General features: G+C 46.2%; 1 protein-coding gene across 1 annotated transcript in view; it reads left to right on the forward strand.

The window, feature by feature from the left end:
- The first annotated feature begins 6,283 nt into the window (after window positions 1-6,283).
- The window catches only part of LOC135973275 (myb/SANT-like DNA-binding domain-containing protein 2), an 87,127-nt gene continuing 79,392 nt past the window's right edge, over window positions 6,284-14,018 (forward strand). Inside the window, exons 1-2 of the mRNA XM_065556034.1 lie at window positions 6,284-7,212; window positions 7,803-7,900. Coding sequence (XP_065412106.1) covers window positions 6,672-7,212; window positions 7,803-7,900 — 639 coding nt within the window. The 5' untranslated portion in view covers window positions 6,284-6,671. The remainder of the gene's footprint in view (window positions 7,213-7,802; window positions 7,901-14,018) is intronic.

Below are 14,018 nucleotides of genomic sequence, written 5' to 3' on the forward strand. Positions count from 1 at the left end.
TTTAATCTCTTCTAGGAACCAGGCTGAGACACATCAGCACACATAGGCAATTGAGCAGCCCTCAGATGGTCATGAAATTTGACCACTTCAGATTTAGACAGATTAAAACCAGTGACTTGAGAAAAGAAAAGCCTCTCTCACGCCATCAATTGTCCCTTGAGCAATACAACCCATAGTTTCATTAGTATCTGCTGGACTGCCTAATGAATCTCTCCATTTTTTTGATGGAGCACCAGCTCCATTCTAATCAGCATGGCAATGCATGTGGACCAGCAATGACCTGGCCATTTCCCCTGACAAATATTACTGGCAGGGTTGCATCAGACTTCTTGCTGTGGTAGATGTCCAGCACGTGAAGCTTTCCCTTAAGAGTTTGTTAACTGCCAATAACAGATACAAAAAGAAGAATTCTTCCTGTTTTTTCCAGGTGTTTGTGAAGCGGGTGGCAAATTAGAGAGAGATTTCTTTAAATAATGTGATTCTGAACCTCCAGCTGGCAGATTTACAATGGAACCCCTCAATATCCTTTTTCTTAAATGAAGGATTTCCTTAACAAACCTGCATCCTTCTTACTCAAGGATATCCGTGCAAAGCCGCACAGACAGGAAAATCTTATTTCTGCTAGTCACTTTTTCTAGAACCAACACAAAATGGAAAATTGATGTAGTCAGTCAATTCTCCTTCCCATCTAAATATGTGGGGGGAACATGCACAGTGCACTGCCCATAATTCATCAGTAGCTTGTAGAGGTTGTCCCTTACACAGGTACATGGCGGGAGGGAGAAAGGTGCCTTCTTTCCCCCACCTTATGTGCTCCATGGATGGGCCAAGAACAATAACACTTTCTGTGGCTGAGGGAGTACAGAGATTATTCCCTCCGTGCATCCTCTCTTTATGAAAGCTTTAAGGTTATCCAGTCAGTGAACAGAAGCCATACCATGTGATTTAGGTGACCAATATATGGTGTGAGGGATTAATGAATATTTGTAGCTAAACAATGAAAGATCATGACCCCACAACTTGCCCCACACTGGCCCACAGAGCTGATCATCAGGAAGCAAGCTTTGTGCTCATAAAAATGGTATACCTTGCAGGTTCACCTTCTTGCTTGGAAGAGGAATGTTATCACCTGAGGTACAATCCTTCTCAGAGCTCGCTTGGTCTTTGAGCAGTACGTATCTGCACTAGTTCCAAAGAGAGCTATACTAGTGCAACCAAGAACTTAGCCAGCATTTGGGGCCATCCAGTGTTGTTTCCATTTAGATGAGACCCCTAGAAATTTTTCATGTGGTACACCCCAGGACTCCCCACCTCCTGGTCAGTTGCCCATGTGGGTACTCACTGAAGTTCTTGAGACTGTTGCTGAGCAAGTTCTGTGGGCAGATCAGAGGGGACACAGGCTACTGGAAGCAGGCTGATGTCAGGAACCTGAGAAGGGAGGCAGGAACAAGGGTCAGAGCAGGGTCAAACCTGAGACCGAGAGAGCAGAATAGTTCATAGTCAAGTTTCAGGTGGGGGTCCATACCAAAGATCAGAGTCTGAGCCAGGTTTCATGGTCCAGATCAGTCAAAGTCAGGAGTTTAAGAACAGGGAGCAGGAATGGTCATGGCAGTTATACTCTTACTTGGACACTTCTGTTCATGCCCTTAGGGTTCATATAGTGTGGGGATCCAATCAGGAGCCATGAGGCTGCTGCCTTTCTGACTTTTTGAGGTGGGACTTCCTGAAGTCTGTGTCCAAAACTGGTTGTGAGAAGTGGCAAGCAAGCAGGTTATAGCTGCTGCTGGAGATGTCTGCTGCCTATTAGCTTTGTAAGCCTTGGTTTGAGACCCCATGGTCTTTGCAGATGAGGCTGGAGAGGAGTACTGGTACAGAAGATGGTAGTGGTGAGGAGAAGCAGCACTGGCCACCCCCCTGCCCACTCAGATTTGGACCCTCTATCATGACAGAGGAGCCATGGAACCAAATCTGAGTGGGGTAGCTAGCGCAGCTCCTCCTTGCTGCTCCCATTGGGAGGGCCCAATACTGATGACTTGGAGTCCCTGGGAGTGGTATACAATGTGCATAACATGCTTATGGCTGCGGGCTCTGGTGGGAAATTTACACAAAGTCCTGTTTCCTGGAACACAGTAGAGAGAACAGCAGGCAGTTTTCCTGCTCAGAAATCCATAAATCATCCATGCCAGTGAGCTCTGTACCCAAGAAGATCCACTCCTTTGCATCCTCTCAAGGTCATGCTCACATTTTCTGTTTGAATCCCATCTGTACATCCCAGGAAATGATGTGAAATTTCTGCTCACTGTGTCAGGTGAACCCACATGTCAGACAACATTGATACAGAAATGCTAGGGTAAATGTTACCTGAATGTTTTCACTCTGGTGAAAATCATTCCTTTCTGAAGGCCTATGATCCCAAAAAGATAATCTAAACCCTATTTTGAGGATTTACCAGAGAGGGATTAAACCCAAAAGTCTATTTATGGGGCCTCTGGACAGTCATACATAGAGAGACCCATATATTTTTCAGCATAATTTACTTTATCTCTTACATAAAACATAGTATTATAGATCATAGAGGTTTTCATATGCTTTTAACTATTATTGGGTTCCTTGATATTTGAGTGTCCTACTAAAGACTCATTTAAGGGGCTTGATTTTCAGAAAGTGCTGAGTATCCACCTTCAGAAAAGAGGTCTGATGTTGGGCACCCAAAATCATTAGTTGCCTTTGAAAATCTTGGCCAGGATATATTTCATGAAGTTTACACCCTTATGAACGTCATGACTTCAGCTCTTCTCTTTTTGATCCCCTTTTAAAAGTTTGTTTAAGCATGCTGCATTTGATGCCTTTTGCACAACCTTCCTTGGAATCTGCTCATCCTTTAGGGAGATGTCTGGGGAGGGAAAGGTTTAATGAATTGCAAATCAGAAATATCTACAATGCAGGAAGAAAAGCATTTCACACGTTTCCTGAGTAAATTACATAAAAATTACACGGAAATGGGTCAATTATATATTGAGAACAACAACATCGACAACAAAAAGAGAAAAAGCCCTCTCTAAAAGGTGAGAGATAAAATGACAAAAGCTAGAAAATTCAAAGATATAAGAAGTAGAGTCAAGAGATAGGCAGCAGGTTCTTAACACTGATTTTCTCTTACGTATCTCAGTTTGCAAAGTACCCTTAAAATTATTTCTATTCACTTACTCCTGTGTGTAATCCCATTGATTATAATGTGGTTGGACAAATACAACGAGGACCAACTTTGGCCCACGTTGATTGTTATATTTACTGTAAAATGTTGTGGCCTGTTACCAAGCTATTGTGGAGTCCGTAGTGCGATGGAATTTGCTGTGTAATCCATTGCCATATGGTTCGAGTGTGCTCCAAAATCTAAACTGTAATTTGAAAGACAAGCAAGTTCACAATACCAGGAACATAATAACTTTTAAATATTCCCAACAAGAAATAACTGAAACCAGACTCGTTAGTCTGTAAACATATAAACATGTCTATTAAATTTCAGACTGGAAGATATTTTTCTTGGGCTTTGAGCATATACAGAACAGAAACAGGTGGATCAAAACAACAGTCCCAGGAAAATGGAAGCTTGGAAAACAATAAAAGTCCCAAAATATTCCCAGCGTTAAATGTGGTCCAAGTTAAAAGGACATAATGGATAGAGTAATCCTCAGAGGAGGTGCCTGGGAAGTCAGCAGAAATAGGAAGATCCTATAAATTGTTTCAGATTTGAACCCTTTGAGGCCTTTCTTTTTCTGCAGAGGAGAACGTATGAAAGAGAAGTGCTACTTCACTCAGAGAAGGCAGAGAATTAGCAATGCACTGGGCTTAGAATAAAGGGAGCATGAGGGAATGCAGATCCCCGGCTCTGCTAAAAGAACATCCTTTCCCCTCTCTGTGGTGAGGGAGTCATAGAATCATAGAAGCTTTGAGTAGGAAGAGACCTCAGGAGGTGATCTAGTCCAACCCCCTGCTCAAAGCAGGACCAACACCAACTAAAGCATCCCAGCCAGGGCTTTGTCAAGCTGCATTGGCAAAAGAATGGAGATTATCTGTTTGTGATGGTAGACAGGACTCCTAAAGGTACACAGGGTGTGGTGACCAACTTTGAGATCTTCCGAATGAGAGAGCAGCAGGTCCCTGTGGATGTGGTAGAAATGAAAGAAAGTATCATAGCCTTTGTCTGGGAACCAAATGGAAGCAAGTTTGCTGTATTGAATGGAGAGCCTCCCCGAATTTCTATCTCCTTTTACCATGTCAGAAACAATGGGAAAATAGAGCTCATCAAAACTTAAAATCCTCTAAGGATGGAGATTCCACCACCACTGTAGGTAACCCATTCCAGTGCTTCACCACCCTCCTAGTGAAATAGTTTTTCCTAATATCCAAACTAGGGAAGAGAGTTCCCTTTTCCCACCTCACTCACTAGGCAGGGAAATCTGAAATCGGAAAGACAGGAGGAACTGATGCCTGGCTGGGTACCTTTTGGAGCTCTCTACCTGTAGGTGGAGCAGCAGTAGCTGACAGCAAAACAAGTGTGTGCATCTGCCTCTTCTACAGAAAGAACTGTGCATTCACCCAGCAACAGCTCCAAGAGGCATGGAAGACAGAAGACAAGACACCCATACACATAATCTCCTCTTCCACTTCATGGGGGAAAGATCCCAGGTGCAACAAATTGGCCCTTTTGACTCCCTCTCTCTTCCTGGCTTCTGTGGGTTTGGAGTCTAGGGTGCAGGAAATTTAGGAAAATTTAGGGTTCATATGTGGCTTGATGGAAGGGAATCAGGCAGGATGGAATGTGATAAATGAATGGAACAAAGAGCAAAATAGGGAGGAACAGAATGGAGAGGGGTGTGTGACCAAATGCATCCCTGTATCCACACCCAATATACTATCGTAGTAATCTTTGTACAAAATACGCTTTCTGGGGTATCATTTGAAAATTAATAACTCACTGATCAATAATATGGTGAAATGTGTGTAGTAACATTATATGTAAATTTATGAACGTAAGCTAAAATTATGACTGAAGTGTGTTTATCAGATAAGTCTGGGGCAGGGCTGCCCGGGGGGGGAGGGCAAGTGGGGCAATTTGCCCCAGGCCCCGGATTGGCCCCCGTGAGAATATAGTATTCTATAGTATTGCAACTTTTTTTTATGGAAGGGGCCCCCAAAATTGCTTTGCCCCAGACCCCCTGAATCCTCTGGGCGCCCCTGGTCTGGGGAGTGAATAAACCTGTTCCTCAAAGACAAAGGACAAGCTGATGCCTCTAGCCAGCTGTCAACAAAGTTGATTGGACATCACCTATCATGTGGCCATTCTTTGGCAATGAAGGGGGACAGCAACAGATGGATCTGCATTTTAGCAAGCAATAACATGGAACCTCTTTCACCTTGAGACTCCATGTCTTTGTCTTCACAGCAGGAAAGAACTTTATTTAGGGGTCCCCCTCAGGAAAATTCATTTCAAAGGGTGACTGAACTATAAAAGTAAGGGACAAAAACACCTCAGGATCTCTCTTTTTTTCTCTCCTATCTCTCTCTCACTCTTTTTCATCTAAGAAGACAAAGGAACCAGCCTTTGAACCTTGGGAGGGGTTCTGACCAGTTTCTGGGAGCATGTGATAAGGATATTACCTTGAACCAAATCTAATTTTAATTACTAGAAAGGGTTTTGTCTTTATTTCTCTTGTTAACTATTTCTGACTTTAATAGCTAATACTTGTACTATTCTGCAATTAACTAAACTTGTTTTATTTTTTGATCAAAACTAATCCAGTGTTGTGTTTAAACTGAACTGTTTGGTAATTCCAATTGAAGTAACAAACTATTGTATATTGACCCATACAGGGGCAATGGATCTTTAATATCTGAGCTGTCCAGGAGGCAGCTAGACCATCAGAACACACATTTTGGGAGAAAATTCAGAACTGGGAGTGTGTTGGGGTCACCCTGCAGATAGTAACCAAGGCTGCTGGGAGGCAGAATGCAACTGGAGTGTTGCTAACAGGCTGCTGAGGTGCTGGACTGGGGCTGTAGCTATACACACACACTCAGGGTGTGACTTGCATGCTGTTTGTGAGCAGCACAGGATGGGAGCTAATAACAGCAGAGTGTTGTGAGGCACCCAAGGTTGCAGGGCACCTAGTGACACAACCAGCCACTGGTCTGGACTGCACCCCAAAATGTGACAGAGGGATAAAAGGGACATTTGGATGGCAGAAGGGAGAATAAGTTAGTTACGTGGGAAACTGAAAACTAAGGCCTGGTCTACACTACGGGTTTAGGTCGACTTTAGCAGCGTTAAACCGAATTAAGCCTGGACACGTCCACACAACGAAGCCCTTTCTTTCGACTTAAAGGGTCCTTTAAACCGGTTTCTTTACACCACCTCTGACGAGGGGATTAGCGATAAAACCGGTCTTTGCGGGTCGGAATTGGGGTAGTGTGGACGGAATTCGACGTTATTGGCCTCCGGGAGCTATCCCACAGTGCTTCATTGTGACCGCTCTGGACAGCACTCTCAACTCAGATGCACTGACCAGGTAGACAGGAAAAGACCCGCGAAGGTTTGAATTTCATTTCCTGTTTGCCCAGCGTGGAGAGTACAGGTGACCCCGCAGAGCTCATCAGCACAGGTAACCGTGATGGAGTCCTCCCAGGATCGCAAAAGAGCTCCAGCATGGACCGAACGGGAGGTACGAGATCTGCTCGCCATATGGGGAGATGAAGCAGTGATAGCTGAACTCCGTAGCAGTAAAAGAAATGGAAAAGTATTAGAAAAGATCTCCAAGGCCATGAAGGACCGAGGCCATAACAGGGACACACAGCAGTGCCGCGTGAAAATTAAGGAGCTACGGCAAGCTTACCACAAAGCCAGAGAAGCAAACGGAAGGTCCGGGGCAGAGCCGCAAACTTGCCGCTACTACGCGGAGCTGCATGCGATCCTAGGGGGTGCAGCCACCACTACCCCAACCGTGTGCTATGACTCTCTCACTGGAGAAACACACAGGGAAGACGGTTCAGGGAACGAGGAAGATGACGATGGAGGTACTGTAGGTAGCTCACAGCAGCAAGGAAGCGGAGAAACCGGTTTCCCCAACAGCCAGGATATGTTTGTGACCCTGGACCTGGAACCAGTAACCCCCGAACTCACCCAAGACCCTCAGGGCACACAGGAGACCTCTGGTGAGTGTAACTTTGTAACTATTTGTAAACATTACAAAAAAAAAGCAAGCGTGATGATTACTTTGCCCTGGCAATCGCGGCCAGTACATCTACTGGAAAAGTCTGTTAACGTGTATGGGGATGGAGCGGAAATCCTCCAGGGACATCTCCAGAAAGCTCTCCTGGTTGAAATGGGGTGATTTTATTAAGGGAACATTCAGAGGCACCCGTTCCTGCTCTTCTGACCAGAAATGTTCCCCGCTGTTAACCACGCGGTGGGGGGAGGGGTGAAGTGATCATCCCAGAGAATCGTGTGTGTGTGTGTGGGGGGGGGTTACTTGTGTTTGTGCCGCATGTTAACCGGGAAACCGCAGCCCCCTCCTTTTACATTGAAACCCCATTTTAAATGGACAACCCAATTCATCCTTGATATGGGAAATGCGCTGCTGTTTGCAACCTTTCCCGCATGTTAAGAAGGTTAAAAAAGCCAAAACACTGTGGCCTACGATGGCTGCCTGCAAGCCGAAATATGCGACCTTGTAATGAAAGAGTGTACCCATTGTTCTCTAAAATGTGTCTTTTTTAACCACCTCTCCCTTCTCCTCCGCCAGCTGCAAATGTTTCTCCTTCGCAGAGGCTCATGAACATTAGAAAGAGAAAACGTAGGACGAGGGACGAGATGTTCACGGAGCTGCAGATGTCCGCCCAGGCTGATGTCGGAGATGAGAAAAGCCCAATATGAACGAGAGGAGAGGTGGCGGGCTGAATCGCGGGAAGAACAGAGCAAGTGGTGGGCTGAAGACGATAGGTGGCGTCAGCTTGCAGACAGACGACAAGAGGCAATGCTCTGTCTGCTGGAGCATCAAACTGATATGCTCGAGCATATGGTTGAGTTGCAGGAAAGGCAGCAGGAGCAGAGACCGCCGCTACAGCCCCTGTGTAACCAACAGCCCTCCTCCCCAAGTTCCATAGCCTCCTCACCCAGACGCCCAAGAACACGGTGGGGGGGCCTCCGTCCACCCAGTCACTCCACCCCAGATGATCGCCCAAGCATCAGAAGGCTGGCCTTCAATAAGAGTTAAAGTTTTAAAATGCAGTGTGTCCTTTTCCATCCCTCCTCCCCCACCCATCCCAGGCTATCTTGGCAATTATCCCCCTACCTCTGTAAGGAACTAATAAAGAATGCATGAATGTTAAAAAAAAATGACTTTATTGCCTCTGCAAGCGGGAGGGGAGGGTGGGGTGGGGTGGTTGGTTTACAGGGAAGTAGAGTGAACCGGGTCGGGGGGGGGGGGGGTTTGGAGGGTTCATCAAGGAGAAACAAACAGAAGTTTCACACAGTAGCCTGGCCAGTCACAAAACTCGTTTTCAAAGCTTCTCTGATGCGCACCGCGCCCTGCTGTGCTCCTCTAACCGCCCTGGTGTCTGGCTGCGCGTAATCAGCGGCCAGGCAAGTTGCCTCAACCTCCCACCCCGCCATAAAGGTCTCCCCCTTACTCTCACAGATATTGTGGAGCGCACAGCAAGTAGCAATAACAATGGGGATATTCTTTTCGCTGAGGTCTGAGCGAGTCAGTAAGCTGCGCCAGCGCGCTTTTAAACGTCCAAATGCACATTCCACCACCATTCGGCACTTGCTCAGCCTGTAGTTGAACAGGTCCTGACTCCTGTCCAGGCTGCCTGTGTACGGCTTCATGAGCCATGGCATTAAGGGGTAGGCTGGGTCCCCAAGGATCACGATAGGCATTTCAACATCCCCAATGGTCACTTTCTGGTCCGGGAAGAAAGTCCCTTCCTCCAGCTTTCGAAACAGAGCAGAGTTCCTGAAGATGCGAGCATCATGTACCTTTCCCGGCCATCCCACGTTGATGTTGGTGAAACGTCCCTTGTGATCCACCAGGGCTTGCAGCAGCATTGAAAAGTACCCCTTGCGGTTTACGTAGTCGGTGGCTTGGTGCTCCGGTGACAAGATAGGGATATGGGTTCCGTCTATGGCCCCACCACAGTTTGGGAATCCCATTTCAGCAAAACCATCCACTATTGACTGCACGTTGCCCAGAGTCACTACCCTTGCTATCACCAGGTCTTTCATTGCCCTGGCAAATTGGATCACAGCAGCCCCCACCGTAGATTTTCCCACTCCAAATTGATTCCCGACTGACCGGTAGCTGTCTGGCGTTGCAAGCTTCCACAGGGCTATCGCCACTCGCTTCTCAACTGTGAGGGCTGCTCTCATCTTGGTATCCTGGAGTTTCAGGGCAGGGGAAAGCAAGTCACAAAGTTCCATGAAAGTGCCCTTACGCATGCGAAAGTTTCGCAGCCACTGGGAATCGTCCCATACCTGCAGCACGATGCGGTCCCACCAGTCTGTGCTTGTTTCCCGGGCCCAGAATCGGCGTTCCACAGCATCAACCTGCCCCAGTGACACCATGATTTCCACATTGCTGGGGCCTGTGCCTTGTGAGAGGTCTATGTCCATGTCAATTTCCTCATCACTCTCGTCACCGCGCTGCAATCGCCTCCTCGCCTGGTCCGGGTTTCGCCTTGGCATGTCCTGGCTCTGCATATACTCCAGGACAATGCGCGTGGTGTTCATAGTGCTCATAATTGCCGCGGTGATCTGAGCGGGCTCCATGATCCCAGTGCTAGCTATGGCGCCTGGTCAGAAAAAAGGCGCGAAAGTAGTATCTGATGGACCAGGAGAAGGAGGGAGGGCGGGCGGGCGGGAGGGAGGGAGGGCCGAGTGACGACATGGCATACAGGTACAGGAACAGGGAGAAACACAAACAACTGTCACACAGAATGGTCCCCCCAAAGATTAAACTGGAAACCCTGGGCTTAGCAGGCCATTGATTTCACGGAGGAAGGGGAAGCATATGAATACAGAACAAATCTATTTTTTACATCTTAAGGTGGCAGCCGACGGTGCAGCATGAGTGACAGCCATACCAGTATGACGATGACGGATACCAATAATAAAATACCATCATCTGCCAAAAGGCAAGGGGCTGCTGCTGTGTAGCAATGCAGCCCCACGTCTGCCAGCCCCACGTCCGCCAGCACCCAGCATCGCCCTCGGCCTCTTCTGGGTGCTTAGCAGACAATACTGGGCAATTGGCAGAAAATAGTATATTACGACTGGTAGCCATCATCATCGAAACAGTAGCATGTCTGCCCAGGTGACCATGATTGACAGCCACACCAATACGATGACGACGGGTACCAGTCATAATATACCATCGCCTGGCAAGGGGCTGGTGCAATGCAGCCCTACGGCTGCCAGCCCCATGGCTATCACTCATGCTACACCGTCTACCGCCAAAAGGCAGTTAGCAGCTGCTGCTGTGTAGCAATGCAGTCCCACGTCTGCCAGCATCCAGAGGACATATGGTGACGGTGAGCTCAGCTGAGCTGAGCGGGCTCCATGCTTGCCGTGGTATGTTGTCTGCACAGGTAACCCAGGTAAAAAGGTGCGAATCTATTGTCTGCGTTGCTGTGACGAGGGGGGAGGGGCCTGACAACATGTACCCAGAACCGCCCGTGACACTGTTTTGCATCATCCGGGCATTGGAATCTCAACCCAGAATTCAAAGAAAAGGCGCGAACCGCTTCTTGGCTCTCTGAGCTGTGGCGCAAACGTAGTATCTGACGGACTAGGGGAAGGAGGGAGGGCGGGCTGAGTGACGACATGGCGTACAGGCACAGGGAATTAAAATCAAGAACGGTGGCTGTGCATCAGGGAGAAACACAAACAACTGTCACACAGAATGTTCCCCCCAAAGATTAAACTGAAAACCCTGGGCTTAGCAGGCCGTTGATTTGACGGAGGGAGGGGGAAGCAAATGAATACAGAGCAAATCTATTTTTTACATCTTAAGACGACGGTGCAGCGTGACTGATAGCCCTCGGCATCTTTCTGGGTGCTTGGCAGCAAATACGGGGCGGCGTATGACGATGGTCTTCAGGCCTATTGCACAATCGGCTGCTCGGGGAAGACTCTGCTAACGTGCGATGACCCGACTTGTAATAGGACGGCTAATAGTTGTAATACACCATTTACTGCCAAAAGGCAAGCCCCACGGCTGCCAGCACCCAGATCGCCGATGAAGGCTACCAGTCTACTGCACCGTCTACCGCCAAAAGGCAGTTAGCAGCTGCTGCTGTGTAGCAATGCAATCCCACGTCTGCCGGCACCCAGAGGACATATGGTGACGGTGAGCTGAGCTGAGCGGGCTCCATGTTGTCTGCACAGGTAACCCAGGTAACCCAGGTAAAGAGGCGCGAATCTATTGTCTGCCGTTGCTGTGACGGGGGAGGGAGGGGCCTGACGACATGTACCCAGAACCGCCCGCGACACTGTTTTGCATCATCCGGGCATTGGGATCTCAACCCAGAATTCAAAGGGGTGGCGGAGACTGCGGGAACTGTGGGATAGCTGTGGGATAGCTACCCATAGTGCAATGCTCTGGAAGTCGACGCTAGCCTTGTACTGTGGACGCGGTCCGCCGACTAGAGCACCTAGAGCATTTTATTGTGTGGACACACACAATCGGCTGTATACAACCGATTTCAATAAAACCGGCTTCTATAAATTCGAACTAATTTCGTAGTGTAGACGTACCCTAAGACAAGAAGAGAGGGGTTTAGATGTGGAAGCCATAAAGAATCAAAATCAGCCTGCCAGGACAGTGAGACAGGTGGAGTTGATGGAGGTCATATCATGAGGAATAGTGACTCCTCCATACAGGTGCTCAGGCTAAGAATCAAGCAAAGAAGGCAGTTACAAAGGGGAAGTAAGTCCTATATTATAGGGGATTTTGAGAATAAACTTTTTGGTGGGAGAATCTGATTCTTTTCCCCTCCTGTGGTCTTAAAGGAGAATGAGAACACCCAAAGACAGAAAACTATCTGACTTTGTCCTCTGATTAATAAATAAGTGCCTTTCAGAAGGGATTGTTTCAAAAGGAGCTTGGGTAATGTATTCAACTCTGAAAAGGGAAGAAGTGAAAGTATGCCATGATATTTCCTTTCCCTGAGATTTGTAATAAGGTAGTATTTGCATTGCACTGTTAATCCTAGTAGCTGTATAGATGGGGAAAAGACACCAGCTGTCAGTAGAATGAGAATTTATACATTAATATTTTATAGTAATGGGAATGCAACTGAATGTTAAAAGTTTAGCTATGCTGTTGTTACTAGTAGAGCTGATCAGAAAATGTTTTTTTATCTGTGAAAAACTGAGATTTTGAAAAAATTTCATCGCCAAAATTTTGCAATATTTCACAAAATGAAATTCTGCAAATAAAACATTTTGTATCAATCAAAATGTTTTGCTTTGATAAATCTGAAACATTTCATTTTGATTTATACTCTTTTTAATATATTTAGTATATGAAATATATTTCAATACAAAAATTCATTTTAAAATGAAAAATCAAAACTTTTCATTCCAAAAATGCCAGAACATTTTAACAGTTTCAAACCTTTTTTCCATTTTTTTCTAAATGAAATTTCATCAAAAACAATAGGATTTCCTGAAAAAAATATCCATGTTGTCAAAATGGCATTTTCCAATGGAGAAACATTTGGCCCTAGTGGCCCTAGTGTACATCATCTACCAACTCAGGGGATTTCAAAGCCATACTAACAAACAGCCTTCATGCTTTCTCTCATCCTTCCCCCTCACACTTGGGAGGCGTTCCCTGTAAACATCTACAGAACCCACTCACTATCCTCCTTCAGATCCCTTCTTAGGGATTTGAATCTCTGATGTACAAATCTGTGATGCCTACAAAAACACTCTACAATATTAGGCAGCAGGTATGCTAAGACCACTGCCTATCTTGCTGACCAGCATCATCTCATTGTTTCCCTGTACTCACCTGTCAGTCTGTCTGTATCCATCTGTTATCTTTTGTTTATACTTAGACTGTAAGCTCTTAGGGGCAGGAACTGTATTTTTTGTGCTGTGTTTGTAGAGTGTCTAGCACAATGATATTCTGATCCATGATTAGGGCTCCTAGACACTATGATAAAACAAATTAAAAAATCATAACAACAACAACAAATACTACCCCAGACTGGAGTTAAAGATCTATTGCACGTCTTGAAAATAATGTGAGATCTTAGCTACCAATAGTTCATTTAATAAAACAGATTGCAGTGTTGAAGGCTGTATATTGACCTGTTACTACATCATAACGGCCATAATTTCTGTCTGATGAATCAACCTTTACATCATTTCTTTATAAGCTGATTGAAAAGCACTACATAGGACAAAATTCTATTCTGTATATAGTATTCCTATGAAACTCAAAAAATGGGGCCGGCTAGACAGGACAGGAAATCGTAAATGGGTTACAGTCCTTCAGCTCTTGGTAACGCTTTCAAAACTACCTCAACTGCTCAATGTCCTGGAGGTGTTCACCATGACTGCTCAGTGGCCTGTGTAAAATGAGTTGGTGATCCAGTTGCAAGATAAAAGCTGTCCAACTTCTCCAAAAAAATAATTATAATTAGCACTTTTCCTTGTTGCATGAGTGTTACTGGTCCTCTGTGCTGGATCCACAGAGGCTATGGGTCTATTTCAGCCCAGACTACAGAGGCTTGGTTCTTTAGCTCAAGATCATGTTTTTAGCACTGGAAATTGCTGGTTCAATCACTGGTGTAACAGCCAAGTTGGCAGCCATCACCCTTAGAACAAAAGACTGATTAGTTCTGGGGAACAGTAACATACTTTCTCAACCCTAGTAGTAGTCCCAGCTGTGCAGTGCAGTTTAGACTGAATCTATCAATGCTATCACCACTCCGTAGGCAATCTTGGTCTC

The sequence above is a fragment of the Chrysemys picta genome, chromosome 8 (genome assembly GCF_011386835.1).
Source record: "Chrysemys picta bellii isolate R12L10 chromosome 8, ASM1138683v2, whole genome shotgun sequence".
In the NCBI taxonomy this organism is placed as follows: Eukaryota; Metazoa; Chordata; order Testudines; family Emydidae; genus Chrysemys; species Chrysemys picta.